Raw genomic sequence first — 19,902 nt, forward strand, 5'->3', positions numbered from 1 at the left:
AATCCTGTAGCGGTGCATGAGGTTGCTGTAACAGAAACGCAGGACTTGTTCTTGTTGAAGCACACACGGTTGGCTTCAGCCCAGAGCTCCCCACATCACCTTCCTACCCTCAGGCAGATCGACACTTCTCCCCAGCTTCTCCACGAGAATGCCGCGGGAGACAGAGCCAAATGCTCAGCTGAAGTCTAGGAAGATTACCCCCACAGCGCGTGCAAAGTTGCGGTACCAACGCGCTCGGGCACGCAGCAGAAGCCTCGCGGGCACGTAGTGCCGTGCTGGCGAAGCCGCGGGCAGCGCTGGGTGCCCGGCTCCACCTGCGGCAGGGGACCGCCGTGCTGCGTGCAGGGGGGGGGGCCCGGGCCCGGCGCGTTGCTGAGGCAGCAGGAGCCTCGGAGCATCCCTGAGAGCCAGGCAACAAACTCCTCCCTCCCCTCTCATCTGTCTCTCGCCGCTTCCTTTGCAAAGATGGCAACCGAGGGGCTGCACGAGAACGAGACGTTGGCATCGCTGAAGAACGAGGCGGAGAGCCTGAAGGGCAAGCTGGAGGAGGAGCGGGCCAAGCTGCACGACGTGGAGCGTGAGCGGGGCCGGGCGGAGGGGCGGCGGGGAGCGCGGCCTGGCCGGGCCGGGCGGCGGCGGAAGGGCGCGGGCCGCCCCGGGAGGAGAGGCGAGGCCGGGGCCGGGATCCTGCCGGGATCCCCGGGACGGGCGGCCCCGTGCCCGCCGGGCCCCGCCTGGCCCAGGACGGGGGAGGGCGCGCGGCTCCGCAGCGCTGGGCCCGCAGCCGTGCGCGCGTCTTAGGGACGGGAGCAAAGCTCGAAAGCGACCCCGGGGAAGTTGGTGGGGACGTATGTACCGAGGGGCCGGGATTTCACCCAAGAGCTTGTAAAGGAGTGTTGTTTCCAAAAGCGTTGCTAAATATCTGCTGTGGGAGGATTAAAAGGGATGGCTTTGTTGTTGTTGTTGTTTTATTTTGGTCTGCAGTAAATAGAGCATTTTCTGGTCTAAATTAGGTGATCATAATCTACACCCCGTCAGTAGGAATTATTAAGCAAAGGGAGATGGCCTCATTACAGAAACATTACCATAAATCATCAGTAGCAGTGGGGCCTCTCTTTGACAGACCCCTTTGGCATGCACTTAAATCCATTCCATGCTCAGGAAAGCAGGTGTACCCGAGGTTGGAGTGGTGCTGTGGATGAACACGGTGCTGTGAGTCGTTGGATATTTACTGCTTTTCTCATACCTGTAACTTACATTGGAAGGCACTGCTTGCTTGGCCATAGTGTGGTTTCCAAGTCCTTACACTCAGAGAGTGCTTCCTCACCATCAATTCTGTACAGAAGATTTTTGGGTTTCAGTTATCCCCAAGAGAGATTTCTGCAGAGGTTATAAATTACAGAATAAAGCATTTTGCTCAATCTCCTCTTTTTTTTTTTTTTTTTTTTTTTTTAATCTTAAATTGTATCTTTCACATTTTTTCCTCTGGTCGTGACCTTCCCTCTGTGGTTCCCAGAACAAACAGCTAGCTGAACTGGTGCTGCCCTTATTTGTTCAGTGGTTTGGAACAGCAACCCTCAGAAATGTGGGCAGAAAGGAAATACCAAATGTACATTTGAGCCATAGTGTTACAGTTTTAAGGACTCCTATCACTTAAAATTTGGGATATAAATAAAACTGTTTGTCCAGTTCATGTGAGCCATAACTTTTTAAGGCCAGAAGATACCATTAGGACTTCCAGCATAGAAAAGATCAAAGATCCAGTGGTATCTGCATCAAATCCCTGCTTCCTGTTGGGTTAAACCATATGCTCTATAAAAATAGCATGTTTTATCTGGACCTTTGTAAAGCCACTCGAGCTAATTACTGGCTGTAGCTGATCTATTTGTCTGAGTACATAATTTTCAGCTATCCTAAAACAATGTCAGGGAATGCTTCAAAATAATTATCTGACTCTGAAACCTGTGCTAGGCGGGTGCAGCGTTATTATGGCTGTGGCTGGAGATAAGCGTCCTCGCAGAATGTAAAAGCTAAACCAGACAATTCCACAGTCTCAGTTGCGTTGACATAATGGAAACACTTTGTTATTGTCTGTGAAACATTTGTTTTTTCAGATATGTTCTGGACACAAGCATCTTTCCAGCTGCCATAATAACTTCCTGTGCTATGTGTTTGTGTCTTCTGATTGTATCACCGAGTGGGTTTCAGTGGCCAATGTAGGGGGAAAATGTATCTTTTCCTCAGTGAGCTTGTAGGCTACTATCTCAGAGACTTGTTTCTGACCTGCCATTGGAAACTGCAGGGTCAGATGGTCAGGGATGGCACGCAGCACTTTGCCCCCCTTGGTGGGGGAGGTTGGACAAGCAAGATTTCAGGCAGAGCATTGCTCTGGCACAGCCCGCAGGGCTGGTGGTTTTGGAAGACAACTTTTGAAAATCTAAACTACTCGAAATCAGTCTCTGCCTTAGGCAGAAATTTCTCCCCTGACCCTGTGCCAGGAATTGATCTCAAAGGGAAGGATGCCTGCAGCTGCTCTAGAGAAGTGACAAAGAGTAAAGCAGTGGTGTTGCTTTGGAGCAGTCACCTGTCTTGCAGGATCTGGAGCTTGGCCTTTAGCATGGCACTGAAAAGCTTAACATTTCATCTGCCAGCTCATTAAAGCATGTGAGCTTCTGCATTTATTTCTAAAGATTTGAGTCAGGCGTTGCCCCCTCAGCTAGCAGCAGCTGTGTTATCTTAGGTTTCAGCATGGACAAACATGACATGGAGTAGCACTGGATCCTATTATCATATAATGGCTTAGGTTGGAAGGAGCATTAAAACCCGTCCAGTCACACCCCTCCTGCTGTGTTGCCACCCACCACCAGGGCTGTCCAGGGCCCACCCAGCCTGGCCTTGAACACCTCCAGGGATGGGGCACCCACAGCTCTGGGCAGCCTGTGACTGGGCCTCATTACCCTCTCAGTGAAGAATTTCTGCCTCACATCTAACCTAAATCTCCTCTCCTTTAGTTTAAGCCATTCCCCCTTTTCCTGTCACTGTCTTCCCCTGTAAAAAGTCACTCTCCCTCCTGCTTGTCGGCTCCCTTCAAGTAGAGGAAGGCCACAATGACGTCCCCCCAGAGCCTTCTCCAAGTCCAACTCCCTCATTGTTTCTTCCTAGCAGAGGTGCTCCAGCCTTCTGATCACCTTTGTTTTTTTGCTCAGTCCCCCGTGTCTTGACCTTCAGGGCTCCCTTGGCCACCAGCGAGGAAGGCTTGGCAAGAAGTCTTTGGTGGCTGGTACCTATATCACACTGGTACATGCTGCACTGCTCAAGGGCCGACTGTGGCTGGAAGTCTCACACCCAGAACAAGGGTTTTACAACGAAAACTTCTGAGTTTTGATGCTTATCCCCTTCTTTGTATGATTTGTATCTCCGAGACACAGCAGTGATCTTCAGTTCTGCTGAGCACCTCAGGGTATGTGTTAGGCTGGGGATACCCTTTCAAGCCTCAGTCAATCTGAGGGTTTCCCTCAGTCAGTGAGAGAGAGGAAAGGAGGTGAGTAATTGATTTTCCAGTTACACTTGGGAATGATAGTGTACAAGTGCTTCAGCTGCTACAGCCCTGGAATTCAATCTTAGTGAATTCATCCATGTATTTTTTTTGGTGGATATATTCATACACTGCCCACCTTGGTTTTACCACCCACCAGTTCCAGAGCAGGCTTTGTTGGATATAGGCTCGTGTTTCTTGGTTTAATTGCTCCAAGTGACTTACTTATGAATGCAAAGGTTTTCTGTAGCAGAGCTTCAGTGCAAGGTTCCCTAACTGTCAGCTGTTTGCAGTTCATCAGGTGGCAGAGCGTGTGGAGGCACTGGGCCAGTTTGTGATGAAGACCAGGAGGACCCTGAAGGGCCATGGAAATAAAGTTCTCTGTATGGACTGGTGCAAAGACAAAAGAAGAATTGTGAGCTCTTCCCAGGTATGCCACTGGTCACGTGTTTTTCAAAGACTGTTGGGCACTATATAAATCTTATAGCTGTACTGTGTGCTGTTCTTTTCAAACGATACCTTTACAAAATGTGCATGTTTTCAGTGTGCCCTTAAAGCCATACATTGCAGTGTATTTGTTCAGATAGCACAAATCTGAGCATAGTTACACACTAATACACACTAACGTGTCTTCTGCAGTCATATACAGATTTTCCCTGTGCTCCCCACTACAAAAGAAAATAGAAAGAATTCATCTGAGACCACTGTATAGTTTTATTGCCTTGGTCTTTACAGGCAGTGATTTCAGTTGGTGTGTTAACAATCAGGAAAAGGGAAGGGAAGTAATATGAATGCTTCTAGAGATTTCTGTGTACAAACGTTCTTCAAAATCGATATGATTGGTGTGACCTTAAAAGCCTCAAACAATCTGCCAAAGCCGCTGCATTTCCTTGGGCATTTTGAGAAACTGTACGACCACCTGCTCAAGACCAGTCTCATGAGCTGTAGGAGGTAATGAGATAATTACTTTCTAGATCCACTGGTTCATTGTGTGCTCAGTGTGGCAGCAAGCTTGCTCACTGCATCACACAGCTGTTCATTGACCTATATGAAATCTGTCAGGGGTCTCACCAGAGGGATATAAATAGGCAGTCTGCAGTGCAAGCCACCTTCAGTTACTGTGAGGCTTTTTACCATTCATGGTGATTCCAGCAAAGAGAATCAAAGTTTAAATAATTAATGTGACTTTTTTTTTTTTAGTGATTAAAATGCCACTGTATATATCAGAAGCTAAACAGTAAAGTTTTAATGCATTTTGTCTCTATTTCTGAGAACTTAAATGAGTCCAGTATAGCAGCAATTGCTGTTTACCAATAAATCTTTCAGTTCCATGAAATGAGGATGATAACCAATATGATGTGCTGAAGACAAAGTTACTGATACGTTTGATGCCCAATGTCAGTGATCTCAGAAGGAAATATGATTTTCTTTTTGTTAAAAAAGTAAAGCGCCACTGAAAAGCATCTTCTTGGTGCTTCACTGCAACTATTATAATGTAAAATGGAGGCAAAGATTTCTGGAAGTAACAGAGTGGGGGATAGAAATGAGCTGCAGAATTTACAAATCTGCAAAGTAAGCTGACAGTGTACCTCTCTCTGTTTGTTTTCATTTAGGATGGGAAGGTGATTGTGTGGGATTCGTTCACTACCAACAAGGTAGGTGAAAGTCAGCCAACGTCCAATTTCTGTGCATAGGGCAAACAACAGTGGGATACAGTGGAGGTCTGAAGGGCTCACGGGTGGTAAAGGTGATAGCAGGATGATGGAATAACCTGCCATCCTCCACCAGCACCTCAGAGCCAGGAGCCCACACAAACCATCTCCCTCTACCTGCCTCTGAGTGAAATCCCCATCAGGGCACTGCTGTTTGTCATGGTCTGCAGCACGTACCAATCCAGTCCTGTCACTGATGGGATGCCCCCAGGCTGGAGGCAAAACCACACCAGTTCAGTGGGAGTTCTCACTGGGTAACACCTTTTGAGCTGCCATGTGTGATCACCAGGGATTCTCAGCTGTGGTGTTCACTGTGACATGATGCTATGGATTCTCCAAGCCCTGTCAGCGCTCACCTTGTTTCAGGCAGTTGAGAAAATACTGCTTGTTTCTAACTCACCAGCACATGTACCACGGTGAGGACATTTACAGCACCGAGTAGCCTCGATATAACATGCTCTGTATTCAGCCTGGAGCTTGTGAATAAGGTGGGAATAGTGAGGTATGGAGTAGCCATCCTCTTGCTTCTTTGCTGGATTAGGGAATAGTGATGTCTAAGTTTTAAAGAGATGCTGTGTTTCAGGAACACGCTGTGACAATGCCGTGTACCTGGGTGATGGCATGTGCATATGCCCCATCTGGATGTGCCATTGCTTGTGGGTAAGTTTCCAGTTTCCCCAGCTTCTTGTGCAGAGAGACTTGATTTGCAGTGGTCCCCTGGTGCCTTCACGAGATACCAGCAGTTGGAAGCTTGCATGCCTTGATTGTGGATGGGCGGATTATATTCAGGGCCTCTGTTTCTAGTCCCATAACGACTCATCCATTTTGTCTCCACTGACTTCAGTGCAATAACATCTGTCGTATAAGCATGGTAAATAATCCTCTTTCAGTATTTATATCATGGGTTAGGAATTCTGCATGCATGCAAGTTCTCTGTTCCAATTTGATTGTGTGCATTGGATATATCTTCTGAGGGAGAGTGGTTTTAACTCTATTCTTGCTTTGCTTTCTTTCTTCTAAGAGGTAGAGAGAAAGGTTGGCCAATAAGGATTATCAGCACATGAATAGATCTTGCCGAGATGGAATGGGGGGAACTGGCCCTGTCCTTGATAATTATACTCAACTTTTCTGAGGGCTCAGCTTTGGAAAAAATGAGTTTCTGCAGGAGAGAAAACAAAGAGAGAAGAAATTGGCAAATTATATTTTAAAAAGGGACTGGGTGGATCAGACAGACAAAGTGAGCTCAGGGCAAGAGAAAGAAACAAAGGGAGACTTTATTGTGCTGCTCGCAAGTGTGGAAAAGACTCCATAAATGTCTGTGGAGACAGAGTCCAGAAATTGTATGACTTTTACTATAATTTGAAGAATGACAAGGAAGCTCTTGTAAGAGAGACAAGAGGGACATATATGCATCAGACTACTTAGTTCAATATTTCTGGTGTGGCATTGGTTAAGGCACAAAGCAAGCACCTGCTGGTGTGCTGGGGATTAGGGATCGAGGCATGGCTGAGCTATCACAGCTTTAGAAATGTGTCAAGGTGGGCACAGCTGGCCCTGGGGGACACAGCTTGACTGGTGAGACTGTCCAGGAGGGACACGCCAGCTACAGGAGTAGGTATTTCTGGTTTTTTTTTTCTTTTCCAAATTCTTCCAAAAGACCTTTTCTTCACATCCACTATTTGCTAAGCTATTTCTTCTGTAAGAGTCATTTATTAAGGTTCACAAATAATGACATTTTAAATGCTAATACTCACAATGACACATGGCAGAAAAATGGCACTTTGACTGAATAGGAAAAATTAACCCTGAAGTGACTGTGTCACCTTCCAGCTCATACTTTTGTAAGGTTTCGTTCAGTGCCATTTATAAACTGGATGAGGGTAAAAAATAGTGAGCCTCAGCTGTTGGTGTGCTGTAACGTACCCGGGCTGGTGAGGCAGCTGGGCTTCCCTGCACGTGAGGTCCAGGCCAGCACAATACAGGGAAGTCGGCGCTTGTGAGGATTTGGTAGCACAGCACTGACAGGTGGTTTCCTTCTTATCACCACTTGCCTTTTGTCGTTGCAGTTTTAACCAGTTCTCCTCTCTGTTATTGCTATTATTACTCTCTAGTGGCCTGGACAACAAGTGTTCTGTGTACCCTCTGACATTTGACAAAAATGAAAATATGGCTGCAAAGAAGAAATCGGTTGCAATGCACACAAACTACTTGTCTGCCTGCAGCTTCACTAACTCTGACATGCAGGTAAATGCATCCCCTGCCCGCTGCTCACCGTCCAGCAAAGCCTAACATGAGCCAAACTTGTATGCAATGCAGTAACCTTCCCTGCACAAGGGGCATTTGGCAGCCAGAGCCATATTGTGCCCCATGCAGGGCTGCTGGGACACTCAGGGGCAATGAACATGCTGCAAAAGCTTCTGTGACAGCCTGTAACAGCCTGTGGCCAGGCTGTTATGCCTGTGCCCTGCAAAGCCCTGTCCCTTCTGCAGAGATTGCTTGCTGGTACTCAGTGTACTCTGCTCGCTGGCTCTGTGCTGCCTTGTGCTTTTAGGAGCTTGAACTAATGTAAATAGTAGAAAAAAACCACAACAACCAGTTCAAGTAGAACTAGGCTGGGTGTTTCCTTTGCCAGCTGATGGAGTGTGCATTGTTTGCCTGCTTTGTTGTGGATATCCAGCCAACTTTGCTTCAATTCTTACTGTTTTTTATTCATATCAGGTGATATATTTGAGCTCCAGGATGGCTCCACAGAGAGCCATCCTTGCTGTGATGTGTTCTCTTTTGAGTAAAGAGTGATGTTGTCCCTGTCTCACAGATGGGGGCTGAGCACAAAGGGCAGTGATTGCTCAGGGTCACTGTGGGACTCTGTGGCAAAGCTAGAAACAAAATGCAGATAATCTGGGACCAGGCCAGTCTTCTTGTAGTGAATATCACACCCCTTTCTCCAGAAACACAAAAGATGATGAAAGGAGCCAAGGTAATCTCCTTGCCCATCCTGGTTTTCAAATTTGTATTGAAATTCTATTCAGTGCACTCAGGAAGAAAAAAAAAAAAGAAAGAAAGAAAAAGAAAGAAAGCAGAAGGGAGCATTTAAAACATGCTGTGTGTCACCAGAGCTGCTGGAAAGGGAATACCTTGTTCCCTTCCTTCAGATATTTTGAGCTCTTCTGAAGGAAATACCAGCTCTGATTGCTTCTATTTCAAGACATGAGATGCTCATAAGTGTGTTGTTATTTGACAGTCTGCCGTTCTGTAATGACTCTGAGGTGCTAATTCAGGCTGATTGTCATGGAAACAAGTGGTGGAAGTACCAGGCTCAGGCTTGCTCAGCCCTGACCTCGCTGTGCAGGAGCCCTGTGTAACTGGAGGAGAGTCTAAATAACGTGGAATGGCTGCGATGAGAAACAAACCAGTAATCTGTTTTCTTGTCCATACCTATATGTGTCACGATATAGCTCCTATGAAAGGAAAAAAGATGTTATGTATTTTTCATAATAAAAATAGAAGGAAAAGTTATTTTCCTTCTTATTAAATACAGCAAAGTGCACTGACATACTGCACCACAGTGGATTAAGTTATTTTATATTCAGTGATTCTGAGATTTTTCTGAAGAAAATTTTCTTGTGATTGATAGGCATGTTCTTTTTAAGTGATTGTTTACAGCACTGTATGTTACTATTTAAACACATACAGGCAAATGGTTTGGCTAAACTTCTGTTAGAACGCTGTTACGTTGGGCATCCCAGAGAACCCCACACTGCTTCTCTTTTCTCCCTTTAGGCAATGGTCTGAGGATTATAATCTCTCAGTAATTCTGAGAGTGCACTGTGCAACAGGCACACTATGCAGCTCTGCTCTCCTGGCACGTGTCACTGGAGGACTTGCTGTGTCACCTGTCCTGGAGCAGCCCTGCAGCCGAGCACAGCTCCCCAGGTGCAGAGCTCCATAGCAGCCAGCACCCGCTGCCAGAGCTGTGAGTGCTGCTGTTCTGCCTCAGGTGCTCTTCCAAATCTAAGCTCAATTTTCAGAATAAATGACAGAAAAGGAGCTTAGAACTGGTGTGTGTATGGCATCTGGTGAGTGGAGGTGTGAGGGTGACTGATCATTGATTAAAGCCAATCTCAGGCTGCACAGGTGCTGAAAGAGGAGGTGTCATTTTTGCTCTTCATCATGTTGCCATCCCAGGCCATGAGGAGCACTGAGCTGCCAGCTGGGCAACCTGCACAAATTGGCCTGGGCCTCACAGATCAATCCTGCCAGAGAGAGCCTCCCCAACACGGAGTGCCTGGGTGCCTCGCTTCCTAAATTAGATATCTGCAGCTCTGCAGTGCGATAATGTTCTCCACATGACAACACTCTGTGTGTATTAATAGCAAGAATTAGTTGGGATCTTGAGTGTTGTGCATGGGGCAGGCAGCCATAGCACCGGTGTGACAGAGCTGAGGAGCAGGATGTCACTGTGGGGAAGGCAGAGTGGTCCTTACCACTGCTCCTACCCCAGCACCTGCACTCGTGGTGAGCTGTGGCATGACCCTGCTGTTCCCTGCCATGTGCAGTGCTGCCTCTTGGTGCCACAACAATAATGATCATCGAGTTTAACTCCAGCATTTGCTGGAGCCCTGGAGTGCCAACAGACCTCTACCTTACATCTTTCGCTATTCCTATTCCCGTCAGCTCTTTCTTACTTGTTATTACAGGAGCTGAAAGTTCTCATTCCTCACTCAGCACCTTCAGCCTCCATCCAAGTGCAGACAGTGCTCAAAATAGAGAATTTCATTAACCTAGGCTCAAAAACAGAACAGAAAGACAATTCAGGGCTTTCTTCTACTACTAACATCCCAGAATATTATTGTGACTCTGCAGGAAGGTTAGGAATGGACTGTTGCAGACTTGTTTTTGGGAGGAGTTTTTGGAGCACCAGTGTTTAACTTTCAGGCAGTTTTGTGAATGGTTTCATGATGGTATGATCATTTTCTTGATAAGGAGTATTTTCTTTTTAATCTCTAATTACCCACTGGGATCCTCGAGCTTTCCCACTGAACATGAGACTAATCTTTGCAGAAGACTTCAGAATGTCACAGCACCATAGAACATGCAGAGTTGTTCTATGGTCACCCTAGTCTGTTCCATGTCTGTGCACAGAGACCTACAAAATCTGTGATTGCATAACAGCTTTGGGTGCCAAGGGGAAATTCTGAACAATTGAACATCATCAGGCTTTAGCCGCAATCACAAGCACTGATCACATGCTTGTAGCAGATGAGGGAAGCTGTGAGCTCTGTTTGGTCAAGATCTGTTCAAGCCTTTTCACACATAAATGGTTTTGGACAAGTGAGAGGTGACGGACTTGTCAAACAACTGTCTAGACAGGCTTGATTCCCTTTCAGAATATCCATGTCTTAAGCCCAATTCATTGCTCTGAACCTGGCAATTTCAAGCAGAAAAAAAAATCTGAAGGAGTTAAACAGGTAAACCACAACAGGCATATTTAACTCCAACAAAGTTCTTTAAGCAGTCTGAATTCCAGCAGCCTAAATCTGGGTAGAGTTAAATACAGGGACAGACAAGAATACCAGTGTGGTTCTACCTCCCCTTTGCAGGATTTGGAAATGCCAGTAGATCTCTGATGGCATCTGTTCTTCATACCCCACTGCATAAAACTGACCATTACTGAAACGCTATGTAGTTACAGCTGTGTCAGTTCTTCTTTTCTCTCCACTCTCATTTATTTCCTTAAAAGTTAAAAACACAGACTCTGCTTAGAATAAGATTGTTTTTATGGCTTTGATTTATTGTATAATATTTCTTGAAGTTAAAGCTGTCCTTGGCATACAGATAGGATGCCAGTAGTTTCTTTGTAAGCTTGATTATCTGTTGATTTTTGTGCTGACTTTCCTTGCCATGTTCCATAGATCTTGACAGCAAGTGGAGATGGGACCTGTGCTCTGTGGGATGTTGAAAGCGGGCAGCTCCTGCAGAGCTTCCATGGGCATGGAGCTGATGTCCTGTGCCTGGATCTGGCTCCTTCAGAAACTGGAAATACATTTGTCTCTGGGGTAAGTAAGAGAGCTTCCTATCATCATATCAAGTTAAGGAAGGTGGGAGGGAAAAGGCAGCAAAACAGGAGGCTCGTGATCCTATTGAGGAAGCGTTGGAGTATGCAGTGGGAGCACCGCTGCAATCCTCTCATTGCAAGCAGATGTCTCAATCTGGAGGAAATTAAACTTCTGACTTCTGTGGGGTCAAACCCACCCTGCCAGTGTGACCGCGGTTCTGCTTACTTAGCAGATTCCATCCCACACCAAAGCAGCTCAGCCCGAGATCAAAACAACACCTCTCCCAGGAAAGAACAGGCTCAGAGCTAGGGCTGCAGGCTCATTCTGCAGACAGAGGTGTGAGCCCGGCGCAGCAGACACCCTTCTGGTTTTGGCTCTGTTGTGCCCAGCTCTCCGGAGCCAGGCAGGGTGTGCCCGTGGCTGCTTGGGGCACTAGCATAGGACTGTAAATAACGCACATGCCGCTGTGTTGTTCAGCCACTCCCCAGCAGCCAAGGGGTGGCTTGGGCACTGGCTGGACCCTCGCACAAGTCGGTGCAGAGAGATGAGGTGTGGCCACATCTTCAGCTGTTGCTGAGCCCCCTGTACTAGAGGCATTCAAAGACCCTTCATCAGTCACATGCTGTCCGCTGCTCCCCATGACCTGAGGAACACGCAAACCTTGCTGGGGCCACAGGACTGGTTCTGGGGAAGTATCAGGGCATCTTCCCAATGGTGTCCTGCTCTTGAAGGAGCACTGCCCCAGGCAGCTGAGCCATGGCTGCACCGTAAGGCAGAAAAAAGCATAGAGGTGAATGAGGTGGGTGTAAGCTCCTTTTTGAGGAAGTGCTGTTCCTTCCCACCTCAGAAGCCAAGTGTGCAGGTAGGAGCTATCAGGAGCTGGGAGAAGAGCCCTCCTGTTGTAGGCAGGTTGCTACCAATAACTGCTGACAGTAACTGGTTTCTGTGCCTAACCAGTGCTGGCACGTGTCCTGTGCTTGCTGGTGGAAATGGCCCTTGTGCTGGAGGGCACTGTCTGTCAGTCAGAGGATTCCACTTGTTGTGCATAGAGTCACAGTCCTGTCCCTTCACGATAAACCTGGACCTCTTCAGCTACAGCTCTTTTTATCAGATTTGGTGGGCCCACCAGGAGCAAAGCCTAGCACGTTGGCCCAGTTTGTCTGCTGTTAGCACAGCTGCTCTGAAGCGTGACTGAAAGCTAATTCCATCCGAGTGCATTTACTCGTCCCGGGCTTTCCTGCCACCGAGCTCACTTCCCAGAAAGGACAGATTCATTCTCCCTGGGAACAGCTCAGCTTATTATAGGGCAAAGAATCGCAAGCAGCTATGGTACTGCTAAGAGAATATGTCATACACTGTCACTGTAGCAGCTTGGGCATGTCTGTGTTCACAGAGAATCACTTAACTCATCTAATGCAAAGCACCACTTTAGTGAAGGTCTGTCTTACATCAGATTGATGCTGGTATAGCTAAAGTGATATGACCTGAATGTACAGTGATATATGGAGTCTCCCTGTATACTGGTGCTCTACAGTACAGCAGTCTTGAGCTGGAATAAGCAATGTCAATGCAGTGCAATGGCAGCTGTTATATATAACCACTAAAAATCACAGCATGACTTATAGAGCCGGGTGAGCTCAGTGCTCAGCCTCAGGCTGTTGTGCTCTGAGCTCTTGGAGCATTGCTCCTTGGGGCGAGGTGGGTAGCACTCATGGAGCCATCCCTCGACAGGTGCTTGCTGGTTTCTCCTTCAAACCTTAGTAGTCAAAACAGCAGCTTGTCAGTTTGGTCTTGCCCCCAGAGAGGTCAGTAAGAATGGTGCACATGGGAGCAATGCAAAGGGCTGGGCTTGGGCTGCGGCAGAGCTTCCAAGTGCTGAATCCAAAATGTGCTGAATCCAAAATGTTCTCAATGCAGTGTGGTTTCGCCTACGCAGAAACTGCAAGTTGGTATGAAGGAACATTTAAATAATGAATAATTTCAATAATGACATCATTAGCAGAAAGCTGGGATTTCATTTTACAGGAGAGTATCAAAAAATAAAGAGACACTTGAATTGTGAAGAGAGTTAATTTAACCAGCAATTATATTTGCTTAAAAATAAATAATGCGTGGCACAGACTGCTGAGCAGCATGCACCAGCACAGCAGGAGCAGCAGCTGCCTGGGCTGCTCTGTGCTTCCCATACAGCATGGAGGCAACAGGGACCCATTTGGAGAGACTGAGCCACCCCCAGAGCTGAGCCTACTTTCTGCCTTCCCCCAGTAGGGTTGTGTTTATTACAACCTCCCATCACTCTTAAAAGAAAAGTCTATTCTCCTTATTCCACTTTTCCTGCTGCTGCTATTGTGACAGCATTGAAACACCACAGCTGAGAACAGGACTAACCACATGCTCCTGCGGGTGTGAGAGGGTCCATCACCGAGGACATCACAGCCTAACTGGGCTGAGCACCTCACCAAAGCACCCAGGTGCCAAGCACCTCTTAGGAAGCACTCAGTGTTAAACAGTCCTTTCAAAGCACAGCTTGGGTGGCTTAGAGCTTGATGGTGAGCTGAATTGCTGTCCTGCTTCTTTGCTCATCCCAGCCTTGCCATGAGGCCATGGCAGGAGTTAACTCTGGTTTGGTAAGAGATGTTTATTTCATTTTCAGTTTCAGTGTATGAAAAGCATTTATCATAAAACTTTTAATGCTGGGTATTAATATTTATGTTGAGAATGTGAAGCGGTCAGGGAACAAGTCAGTCATGCAGCTCTGCACTGCGGGGAAACTGCAGCATGAGCAGAGCAGGGCACTGAGTGCTGGTCAGTGTGAGCACCCCCTGCTCCTTCTGCACAAGGGCCCCTCTCCCTCTGACCTCACTGTGCCCCACGGCAGCAGTGCCTCCACACTGCTTTGCAGCACCCACTGAGGATCTGGTCCTCCTGGCACAGTGCCCTCACTGCAGCTGCACCAGGTTCTGGGGTACCTGTGTGACAGGTTCTGGGGCTGCTTTGCTGCTCAGTTCCTCTCAGAGCTGTGTTAGTCAGAGCCCTGTGAATGTAGCTGGGTTTGAACGCATGTATTGGATACATGAGGGATGAGTGTCACTATATGTACAACTGTAGTGAGTTTCTTTTGTCTTGTTAGGGATGTGACAAGAAAGCCATGGTGTGGGACATGCGGTCTGGTCAGTGCATCCAGTCATTCGAAACCCACGATTCAGACATCAACAGTGTCAGGTCAGTGTGTTTGTGGGAGAGGACATGTTCATGAGCTGAGCCATGCACTGCTTCTATTTTTGAAGATTGATCTCATCCAAATCATCTACTGTGTTCTGTGTCTTTTTTTCACTCATGCACAGATATTACCCAAGTGGAGATGCTTTTGCCTCTGGTTCAGACGATGCCACGGTATGTTAATTCAGCCGCATCATTCAGAGTTCTGTTTCCTCCCAGGTCAGATTGTTCAAAGAGCCTAGTTCATATTCAGAGAAATCTGCAAGTGGCTACACTGGGTCTGCAACACTAAAGTTAGAGAAACAATAATGCTATAATATAAAAAAACCTACATACCGTATATAGAAAATAATCTAGTAATGCTTTGTAGTAATGCTTTTCTACTGAGGTACTGTCCACATCTTAATTTCAGGTATTCTGTGTTTTGAAGTTTCACAGCCGTCTTACTAAAAGAGATTTTTTTTCTGTGCATCCTGAGAGCAGCAAGCAGGCTGGCCCGTGTCCACCTCCTCCCTGCCAACCTGACTCACTGCAATGAGTCACTGCATCCAGTGCATCCTAGTGATACAATAGCCCTTCTTAGACCTTATCTATCTGTGACTAAGCTGCTAGGAAGACGTAGTATATATTGGCTGGTAATTTTAGTTGGTATGTTGCTTGACAAATGGCACTTAACTCCTGGTGCCCATGGGCCATGGTGTTTTCCTGTTACAGTCTGATGTGCTGATGGGTATCTTTGACCTGATTGTATATGCAGGGATTTCGAGGAACACGTAATTCTGACTGTGTGGAGGGAAACCATAAAAGTGTGCTCACACAGCAGCAATCTCACCTGAGGTGACCCTTGCTCCCTATCAGGACAGTCTGATAGCCACAGAAACGTGGACATTTCATACCTTGCAGCTTTGTACAGCCCTGCCAATGGCACAGCCCCTCCTTTGTGTGCAGGCTGTGTATCAGCTGTTCTTCACAAGTTAGGTCTTAATATTAAGAAATCCAGCTGGCCAGTGTTTGCTTAAGCTTAACATAATAAGGAAGGTTTTCAGTTCAAATGTTTGAAAAGTGCTTTGTGATTTCAGGGCTAACAGATTGCCATTCCGAATGGCAATGAAGTCTGGTCTGTCTGTGCATTCTTTCCATGTTAAGCAAGCCAAAGTGTTCTGAGAGATTGTAAGGGTTTGAGAGTGAGTGGGGATTTTCCACAAGAAGTGAAAATCAAAGATCTGTATGTGAAATGTATTATCTAAATTATTTTCACATATATTTATTATTTTCAAGCAGACAGACCTCACGTTGAGTCAGAGGCTGCTTGCTGTCCCATCTCATGGCATGGAGCAGCACTGAGGCTCCCCCTGTGTCAAGGGACTGGCCTTAGCACCATACTATGTGGGCAGTGTTAGCAAAGCTGACCGGAGGTTTAATTCTGTGTCTCTGAAGCTCTGGTTATGGCTGAAATGTTGATCTTAGAGAGTGTGCCAACAGGCAGTCAGTAGGCAGCAGGCTGCCCTAATGCAGGAAGCCACAGTGGGGAAGCAAGAGAGTAGGCTGAGAGTGGGAGAAATTCCAGGTGTCCATGGTCCAAAACTAAACTGCTCTCTTTATAGCAAGACAGGAAGGAGATGTACAGAAGAGATTTGTACAAGCAAGCTCTGCAATCAATTTATTCAAACTGACTGGTTTTGTTCAGATATAACTGCCTGGTTTTGCTCAGATCCTCGTTAGCTTCCAAAGGAGTCCCAGCTGTAGTGGGCAGAAATGACAGAGAAGCCAAGCAGACATTTTTTGTGATACCTGCTAGGTTGCAGGCCTTCCCAGTCACATTTTTTTCAGTGAAAAGTAGTGGCCATTGACTCCAATCTTTACTGTGACACATATGCTGTTTTTGTTTTAATCTTAGTGCCGTTTATACGACCTTCGTGCAGACAGAGAAGTAGCAATTTATTCTAAGGAGAGCATCATTTTTGGAGCATCCAGTGTGGATTTCTCTCTCAGTGGTGAGAACTGAGCTTGGGAGGTGGTGGTATTGGTGCTGGGATGGTGGCAGACCATGAAATTTTGTCAGTTTAACTTGATGAAGCACATGAAAACCAATACTAAATACCAAAATCTTTCTCTGTAAATTAAAATAACTCTATGTCATCTAGCTGACATTGTAGCAGTGAAAAGTATTTTCCTGGTCATGCTTAAAGCAGCAAATATTTTGCTGTTAACTATGCCTGGGCTAGAATTTCACAACCATTATTAAAAATGCTTCAAAGGAAACATGAAATGTAGTGTGACTATAACTCACACTTACATGAATAGTTTACTAAAGGATAATAAATGATTAATAGAAACTCAAAGTATGTTAAAGGAGGATGAAGGCAGAGCCACTACCATTTTTTGCTGCAGATCCAGTGACGTGAGCTTGAGTCTTCTCTGCCTCCTCCCAGCCCTGCACCAGGGGGCTCCTGCATGGCTGAGTGCAGGGCGAGCTGCCCTACACCCAGCACACTGACAGATGTGGATGGCCCTGTGGGCACACACAGGCACCACAACTAGGTCCCACTGGGGACAAGGAATCACCAAACTGTCTACTGATTGATCAGCAGTTTGTATTCAACTCCCTGCAAAGTTTGAGCAAAGTGATGTTGGCCTTCGTTAACTGCCAAAGTGCTCTTTGGTCAGCTATCACTTGGGCTGATACCCATGACTAAGTAGATTCTGTATAATTGATCTCAATTTTAACTATATTTTCACTAATTAACTTTCCAACTAGTTTAGTATTTAGTACGGATAACTCAACAGTGTGTCAGTGTGTGTGTCAGTGTGGGAAGGCTGGGCTGCTGCTCACTGGCCTTTGCTGCGGTAACATTCTGCTGCTCACTTAAGAGCTTATTTTCTGACATCTCATTCTCTTCGTAGGTCGTCTGCTGTTTGCAGGTTATAATGATTACACCATAAATGTCTGGGATGTGCTGAAAGGGTCCCGTGTATCTATTCTGTTTGGACACGAGAACCGGGTCAGCACCCTGCGGGTCTCTCCCGATGGGACAGCATTCTGCTCAGGGTCCTGGGACCACACTCTCCGAGTAAGCACTGGGGACACCTGGCTGGTTGGTTTGTTGTAATAGGAAGGGGCAGGCAGGTTAGGACAGGACCATCCAGGTTCCTTTCAGTATCTAAAGGGGGGGGGGGGCTATAAGAAAGAAGGAGTCAGACTCTTTGGCGGGGTATGTTGTGAAAAACAAAGGAAAATGGTTTCAAACTAAAGGAGGGGAGATTCAGATGGGACGTAAGGAAGAAGTCTTTTACAATAAAGGTGGTGAGGCACTGGCACACATTGCTCGAAGGGAGTGGTGGGCGCCTCGTACCCAGAGACACCCAAGGACAGACTAGACTGGGAACTGAGCACCTGACAGAGCTGTTGCTGTCCCTGTTCATTGCAGGGGAGTCGGACTAAATAGCCTTTAAAGGTCCCTTCCAACTCAAGTGATTCTATGACAGCTAACAGAGACGGGAAATCCTGCAGTGTAAAATGTGAACTGAAAATTCAAATTGAAAAATTTCCACACAGGGCTCACAGAGCTGTTGAAGTTGAGGGAATTTTGAACTTGCTTCTTAAACAATGTCATTGCTACTGAGACCCTGTGCCACTAACCTGACCGCCTTGCCAGATTTTAATTAAGTGTTTGATAGAACAGTCCATGTCATAAATGACTGTTCGATTCTGTTTCTGCAGATCTGGGCTTAGCATGAGGTCCTGTGTGCAGAATCAAATGAAGACTGATGACTGGACTGCAGAAACAGCATGAACAAGGCTCCCTGAAAATCAGATATTCACTGCTCTACAAAGGAGTGACACTGAACCCACAGATCAGCGCAGCTAGGTAGAACATAATCCGCTCGAACGCATAGCAAACATGAACTCATGGTAAAATTGAATGGTTTTGATTCTGTTTTGAAAGTATCTTATTTTTATTAGAGCTAGTTTAGTTAATTATAAATTGATTTTTCTCTGAAGTCATTTGTATCATAGAAATGAATACTTCAGTACACATTACATATTTATTTGCATGATTTGAGTTCCTTTTTAGAGCAAAAAAAAAGATTCCTGATTTTATCAGGTTGTAGCATAAGGTTTGGGAAACATTCCATAGTAGTGCATTGAATTTTGGTGTTGAAAAGTGGGAAGAAAAGCAACTCTGATACTTTGTGATGTCATTATGGCTGACTGAACCATGGTAGTAAGTAGAGGCCCTGTTGGAAAGGTACTCGTTGTTGTCATAAAAATGTATTTTTTGTACAGAAGAGAATCCTTTAAATCCCTGCTTTTTCCTACTGTCTTTTTAGATTGAAATAAGTATTTCATCTCTGTTACCTGAATATAGAGAATCTGAATATATACAAAATGATAAATGCAAAGGTGAGGAATATAAACATGATTTACATAATCATGAGGTCGTATTTAACCAGTAGTTTCTTAGAAATCTTTAATTGTATCACTTGGTGAGTGAATTTTCTTTACTTAAAGGATACTACATGCTAAGCACTGAGGATACTACTTGCTAAGCTCTAGCACCATTACACTGATGGTTGGGTCTTTTCCAAGTCAGTCACGGTTATTCTGTGATCACTTATTTGCATTTTGAGCACTTCACACCACTGTGGGAGGAGAACATAGCCTTAGATGTGTGTAAAGGCAGCATGTTCTCATTTTTGGGATCCTTGTGTAACATCACAGCAGTGCAAGTTCACGCCAATACAGGCCAAATCTTAGAAGATGCATCCTGAACAGATCCAGGTATGGTTTGTGTTCAGATTGGAGTTGGCTGTGCACGTAAGTTTGATAATATCCTCGCTCTGTTTAAGAACAGGACTTAAAAAAAAGTATATGAAGTATATATAGAAACAAAGTCTCCTCATTCATGAAAATATTAGGTTCCAATGAATCCACAACCAGTTAAATTAGGACACTGACATGTGCATTAGCCTTCAGTTCCTCATGAAATTTCAGTTGTTTCTGCTTGGAAAAGGCAACCCTGATGCTTTGGAATACTTGTGGCAAACAATCCCTGTAACAAATGCACTACAGAAATTGTAATGTCATATAGAGCTCACTGTGCAATATTGAGTCAATACACTGTACACATTTGATCAAAAAGATAGTAATGTTTAGATAGTACTTATTAGTAAGGTATTTGTTTCAAACCTACTGCATTGTGTTGATACTTACGAATGGCCTAAATACAATAAATTGTATTTTGCAATATTGAGAGCATGCTCACGGTCATTTTTCTGTGTTAGTACTTGCAGTGCTCATGATTGCTTCTGGTTTTGGCATTTTCTTGTTGCACCCTACAGGTTCTTAGGTCATTTGTCCTGCACAAATCTGGGCTGA

At 45.7% G+C, this 19,902-nt stretch overlaps 1 protein-coding gene across 2 annotated transcripts; it reads left to right on the plus strand.

Moving 5' to 3' along the window:
• Positions 1 to 375: 375 nt before the first annotated feature.
• On the plus strand, positions 376 to 19,775 carry GNB5 (G protein subunit beta 5). 2 transcript variants are annotated; one of them, XM_065733867.1, is made up of 11 exons: positions 376 to 577; positions 3,829 to 3,965; positions 5,149 to 5,190; positions 5,831 to 5,907; positions 7,359 to 7,491; positions 11,160 to 11,303; positions 14,434 to 14,525; positions 14,648 to 14,696; positions 16,420 to 16,516; positions 17,427 to 17,593; positions 18,244 to 19,775. In XM_065733867.1, exons 1-11 carry the CDS (start codon positions 466 to 468, stop codon positions 18,253 to 18,255), a joined length of 1,062 nt encoding a protein of 353 aa, XP_065589939.1. In that variant the 5' UTR covers positions 376 to 465; the 3' UTR covers positions 18,256 to 19,775. The 2 variants fall into 2 exon arrangements, with proteins under 2 accessions (XP_065589939.1, XP_065589940.1); XM_065733868.1 differs by lacking the exon at positions 376 to 577 and adding an exon at positions 1,063 to 1,212.
• The last annotated feature ends 127 nt before the right edge of the window (positions 19,776 to 19,902 follow it).

Source organism: Cyrtonyx montezumae, unplaced genomic scaffold, assembly GCF_038088225.1.
Source record: "Cyrtonyx montezumae isolate F1298 unplaced genomic scaffold, pur_monq_1.0 scaffold_17, whole genome shotgun sequence".
NCBI lineage: Eukaryota > Metazoa > Chordata > Aves > Galliformes > Odontophoridae > Cyrtonyx > Cyrtonyx montezumae.

Coding starts and splice junctions, on each gene's coding strand:
- GNB5 (XM_065733867.1), top strand. CDS start 466: ATGGCAACCGAGGGGCTGCACGAGAACGAGACGTTGGCATCGCTGAAG. Junction 11,304..14,433: donor GAAATACATTTGTCTCTGGG/GTAAGTAAGAGA, acceptor TTGTCTTGTTAG/GGATGTGACAAGAAAGCCAT. Junction 14,697..16,419: donor CTGGTTCAGACGATGCCACG/GTATGTTAATTC, acceptor TTTTAATCTTAG/TGCCGTTTATACGACCTTCG.